Source organism: Myotis brandtii, unplaced genomic scaffold, assembly GCF_000412655.1.
Source record: "Myotis brandtii unplaced genomic scaffold, ASM41265v1 scaffold601, whole genome shotgun sequence".
In the NCBI taxonomy this organism is placed as follows: Eukaryota; Metazoa; Chordata; class Mammalia; order Chiroptera; family Vespertilionidae; genus Myotis; species Myotis brandtii.
In genome coordinates, this window is record NW_005370276.1 from 1,069,069 (window position 1) to 1,074,720 (window position 5,652).

The 5,652-nt window shown below is 48.2% G+C and overlaps 1 protein-coding gene across 1 annotated transcript in view; it reads left to right on the forward strand.

Moving 5' to 3' along the window:
- Positions 1–5,652, forward strand: part of TRPM4 (transient receptor potential cation channel, subfamily M, member 4) — a 43,919-nt gene that overhangs the window by 33,754 nt on the left and 4,513 nt on the right. The window contains exons 18-20 of the mRNA XM_014550430.1: positions 2,195–2,210; positions 4,808–4,940; positions 5,051–5,225. Of these exons, the coding sequence (XP_014405916.1) occupies positions 2,195–2,210; positions 4,808–4,940; positions 5,051–5,225 (324 nt within the window). The remainder of the gene's footprint in view (positions 1–2,194; positions 2,211–4,807; positions 4,941–5,050; positions 5,226–5,652) is intronic.

Below are 5,652 nucleotides of genomic sequence, written 5' to 3' on the forward strand. Positions count from 1 at the left end.
AAAATATATTTTTATTGATTTCAGAGAGGAAGGGAGAGGGGAGAGAGATAGAAACATCAATGAGGAGAGAGAATCATTGATCAGCTGCCTCCGGCACACCCCCAACTGGGGATCAAGCCTGAAACCCGGGCACGTGCCCTGACTGGGAATCAAACTGTGACCTCCTGGTTCATAGGTCGACGCTCAACCACTGAGGCATGCCAGCTAGGGCTATTACTATTTTTTCTAAAAATATTTTTATTGATCTCAGCGAGGAAGGGAGAGAGAGAGAATCATTGATTGGCTGCCTCCTGCATGCCCCCTACTGGGGATTGAGCCTACTACCCGGGCATGTGCCGTTGACCGGAATTGAACCCGGGACCCTTCAGTCCGCAGGCCGATGCTCTATCCACTGAGCCAAACCAGCTAGAGTTGTTGTTCCAATTATTTATGCATTTATTGGTTGCTTTTTCTAATGCCCTGACCGGGGATAGAACCCGAAACGTTGGTGTATCTAACCAACTGAGCTACCCGGCCAGGACCTATCTCCGATTATTCTTAAAAAACAAACAGAAACCCATTCTTGATGGAACGTACTGCGTAAAGATGGTCTAGGAACAATTTGATCCCGCGGGGAGAGCTGCTTCAGGGATGAGAGGACTAAAGGGAGAACCCGCTATTTATGCTCCATCTGGAGCTCACTGGAGGTGTCTCTGAGCCCCCAGACCTGGCCCGGCATTGGCACCACCCTCACCTCTTTCCTCTTCCTCCACAGCCCAGGCCCTGGCCTCCTGGCCCCTGCCTCTCTCTGTCCCCCCTCTCCATCTCCATGGCTGCCTATCTGGCCTGGACCCTCACCCCAGCCTCCTGGACTCCAGGCTCTTCCCTCCAGCCCATCCCCACAAGGGTCCTTCCAAGACCAGAGCTGACCCAGCGCTCCCCCCCCCCAACCCCCACCGCGCCTGGACCTGGCATTGGGGTCCCACCCATCTAGGCCGCCCCTCTCTGCAGCGCTGTCTCCCGATTTCTTTGTTTCTCTTCATCTGCACCCCGGCTTCTCTGAAACCTTCCAGTCCCTGCATCCCAGGTCCAGGGGCTGCGACCTTGACCCTGATATTTTGAGTCTGCGTAATTATAAATTTGTAATCAGGATTTCACCAGAGCTGATGGATTCTTGCCAAGGAAGTACTTTGAAACTGCCTTGATCAGTTTTATGTGCAGGGCAATGAGACTAGCTTCAGTTATTCTGTGCAGGGCAATGTTATTCTCAGTTTCTGACATGATTTCCGCATGGTTACCTAGCATCTGGGTTCAGTTTTACACAAACATTGGTCCATCATTGGCGTTTTTGTCTGGATTGGATTTTGCCAAGTTTCGGGTCTGTGTTTGTGAATTGTACTTTTCCCGGGTGAAGTGTCATCGGTTCAGATTTCATCAGGGAGGCCTGAATGTTGCGTCGGTGACTTAGTCCACAAAAATGCTGACTGTTTCTACCATTTCTTAGCTGATTTATAAAAAACGGATTTTGAGGAATTTCCCCCTCAATTACTTTCTGTTGCCAAGAATGGGCGACATAACGTTGGTTCCTTCCTGCCATAGTTCCCGGATCATACCGTGTGGTGCCCAGAGAGCGGCACAAAGGGCACATCTAAACGTCCTTGGGAACACATTGTCTTTGGGTCTTGGCACCTGCTGGTCCCCCCTTCCTGAAACACTGCCCCTTCCTCTCCTTGGCCACGCCAACTCCTGCACTTCCTGTAGGCCTCAGGCTTGCGGCCTCTGTCTTTAAAGCCTTCCTTTATCCCACCCAGACTCTGGGTCCCTCCGTTGTGCTCCCCTAATGTCCTGAGATCACCCCAAATGGTACTTGAAGTATGGCCTGTGCTCTCTCTCTCCTTGAGTCATCACTCTATCTCAATTGAAAAGATCTTTGAAATGTAGTCTATTGCCAAAGAAATGCAAAAATACGTCCCCCCTGAACAAGATGAAGCAGGTGAAGGAATAGAACAGGAGCCAACGGTTTCCTCCGTCTTTTCAAGTGTCTCACTTTCTCAGCAGTGACTTCCCTCGACAGTGGGGTGCACACCCCGCCTGTTCTTTCTCTGTGCATTTACATGGAGAGACGCCCATACTTCTTTGCTACACAAACGACACTATATTTTATGTATCCTTCTGCAACTTTTCCTTTTCACCTACAACATTTCCCCCATGTCAGTGTTTGCAAATATACGGTATTCTTTGAACCACCTACAACATGTCCTGACATTTTTCCCATGTCAGTGTTTGCAAATATACGGTATTCTTTGAAAATATGCTGCATCGGGCCCTAACCGGTTTGTCTCAGTGGATAGAGCGTCGGCCTGCGGACTGAAAGGTCCCAGGTTCGATCCCGGTCAAGGGCATGTACCTGGGTTGCGGGCACATCCCCAGTGAGGGGCGTGCAGGAGGCAGCTGATCGATGTTTCTCTCTCATCGATGTTTCTGACTCTCTATCCCTCTCCCTTCCTCTCTGTAAAGAATCAATAAAATATATTTTTAAAAAAATTTTTAAAAAATAAAATATGCTGCATCGGGTTCCAGAAGAACGGAACCAGTGGCTAAAGATCAGACAAGACAGGCTTCTCCTGGCCAGAATGTAACGAGTGAATGCGTTTTTTTCCTAAGGCGCGGAGACAAAAATTCCGCGCTTGAAGAGAGAGAAATCGGGCCCAAAGTGTCTCCACAAAGTCTCTTTCATTTTCTGCTCCAGATAGTCATCAGGTATTAGCTGCTCTGGGGCCAGTCCTCTGCTGATCATGTTTCTTTTTCTACAAAGTCCTCGCTGTGAGGACACCGCTCCTTTTGAGAACAAAGAGCTTTGTGGACAGAGTCTGGTGACTATTTACAGGGGCTACACCCCCGTCTCTTCTCAGCGGATTCACTGGGAGGAATGCCTCTCCCATGCTGTGTTAGAAATGCTACCCAGGAAGACGACATGATCACTTTATTCCAACAGCAGTGCCAGAGAGTCTGGCAGGACCCTGAGCTTGCATTTATCTCTTGTATTTTGTACAAAATATCTCCTGAGATGAAAGGGGAAGGCCTTGTTCACCCATGCTCTAGGGCAGTGGTTCTCAACCTTCCTGATGCCGAGACCCTTTAATACAGTTCCTCATGTTGTGGTGACCCCCAACCATAACATTATTTTCGTTGCTACTTCATAACTGTAATGTTGCTACTGTTATGAATTATGAATCGTCATGTAAATATCTGATATGCAGGATGTCTTTTCATTGTTACAAATTGAACATAATGAAAGCATAGTGATTAATCATAAAAACAATATGTCATTATATATGTGTTTTCCGATGGTCTTAGGCGACCCCTGTGAAAGGGTCGTTCGACCCCCAGGTTGAGAACCACTGCTCTAGAGGTACCAGCGTATTTTAGACATTTTGTCAAGCTTAGCGTTTTCTAGGGGAGAGGAGAAGTATTGCGTGGAGAAAAAAAAAAATCCCAAGATCTCAGCTTACCATGGAGAAATTTCCAGTGAATTCCAGAATTGCATGGATGAATCGTTTTGTTTTACCAGTCCCTTCCAGATGGACATTTTGGTTGTTTCTAATTTTTTATTATTCTAAAGTAAAAAGTAATACAAGTTTACATGGGAGATTTAAATTTTGTAGGTTGAAGTGTACCTATTCTTGATGTGGATAGATTTCACCCACCGTCAGGGTAAGAAAGTGCCCTCTGAAGGACATGCTTGGCAAAATCAAGTATTTTCAATCTTTAAAATTTTGTAGCTCTCAATTTAGCTTAACTTTTTCTTTTTTTTTCTTTTTGCCAAAAATGACCTCTCTTTTTTATATTTATGCATCCTTGACTACTAGTTAAGTTGGGCATCTTTTCATAACTAATGGTCACATGGACTTCTGTCAATTATCTTTTTATTTTTATTTTTAATCCTCACCCGAGGATATTTTTTCCAATGATTTATAGAGAGATGAAAGGGAGGAGAAGGGGACAGAGAGAGAGAGAGAGAGAGAGAGAGAGAGACATGGACGTGAGAGACACATTGGCACATTGATTGGTTGCTACTGGGACTGGAGAACTTGCAACCAAGGTTATGTGCCCTTAACCAGGAATCAAACTTGTGGCCCTTTGGTCCAAGGATCGACGCTCTAACCATTGGGCAAACAGGCCAGGGCTCAATTGTCTTTTCATATCCTTTGCCTCCACTTAAAAATTTTCATGTTCATTGATCTCTTGCATATATATCTATATCTATATCTATATCTATATCTATATCTATATCTATATCTCTGGATCCTAACCCTTGGTGGTTTTGTTCTATCTTCTCAAACTCTGAAGCTTGTCTTTTTACTTTGCTACCTTAAGCATTCTTTTAGTCGGTAACTTTTCCTTTGAAATAACCCAAGACTAACAAAAAATATTGCAAACACAGTGCAGAGAATGGCCATACACCTTTCACCCGGATCCTCCAAATGTTAACATCTTACCTTATCGAGACCCGAAATCTTATTCAAACTACCCAGCTGTCCCACTGATGTCCTTCTCTGGTCCAGGCGCCAGTCCACGACCCCATACAGCCGTTGGTTGTCATGTCTTGAACTTAATGTTACGGGGACCTCCTAGTTTTTTGTTAAGGCTGTGCAGCTGGTATTTAGTGGATGCCAGTGCTGGCCCGGCCCAGCTGGCACTGTGAGATCTGCGTGCACCCGGGTGAATGGGGGAGGCCACAGCCTCATCTGCAGCCTGGTGCGGGGAAGACGCAGGTTTCCTATGCACCCTGTTAAGGGTGACCCCTGTCTCGTCTCCCACACCCCAGGCTGACCCCGGGCCTGTATGACCTGGGCCGCACAGTCCTCTGCCTGGACTTCATGGTCTTCACGCTGCGCCTGCTGCACATCTTCACGGTCAATAAACAGCTGGGGCCCAAGATCGTCATCGTGAACAAGATGGTGAGGGGTGGGGCCTGGGTGGGGCCCGGTGGGTGGGGCCACAGCCTGGAGGGCGGGGCCAGGTCCCAGGAGGGCGGGGCCAGCTCTGGTCTCATCTCCCTCTCCTGCAGATGAAGGATGTGTTCTTCTTCCTCTTCTTCCTCGGAGTGTGGCTGGTGGCCTACGGGGTGGCCACGGAGGGTCTCCTCAGGCCCAGGGACCAGGACCTCCCGCAGATCCTGCGCCGCGTCTTCTACCGGCCCTACCTGCAGATCTTCGGGCAGATCCCGCAGGAGGAGATGGACGGTAAGGAGGGAGGGAGCCTGGCACCCTCTGAGTCCCTTCTCTCTTCCCTGTCTCTGGGTGGGTCTCTACACCCTTCTCTCTGGGTCCCCGTCTCTCTCTGCGTCTCTAAGCAGCGCCCCCCCAACTCCCCCTTCATCCCCAGGGGACTCTGGCCTCCTCTCTCTGCATCTCTGTCCTCTTGTCTTTGGGTCTCGGACCCTTGCTGTGTTTCGTTGGGTCTTGTCCCCTTGCTTTCTGGGATTCCGTCTCCCCACGCCCCTCTAGATTTTTTTTAAAAAAATTGATTTCAGATCCAAAGACAGAGAAACAGCGATCAGACTATCAATCCCCAGAGGGAAAGTAGGGGAGGGAGGGGGTAAGGGGAAGAGATCAACTAAAGGACTTGTATGCATGCATATAAGCCAAACCAATGGACACGGACAACAGG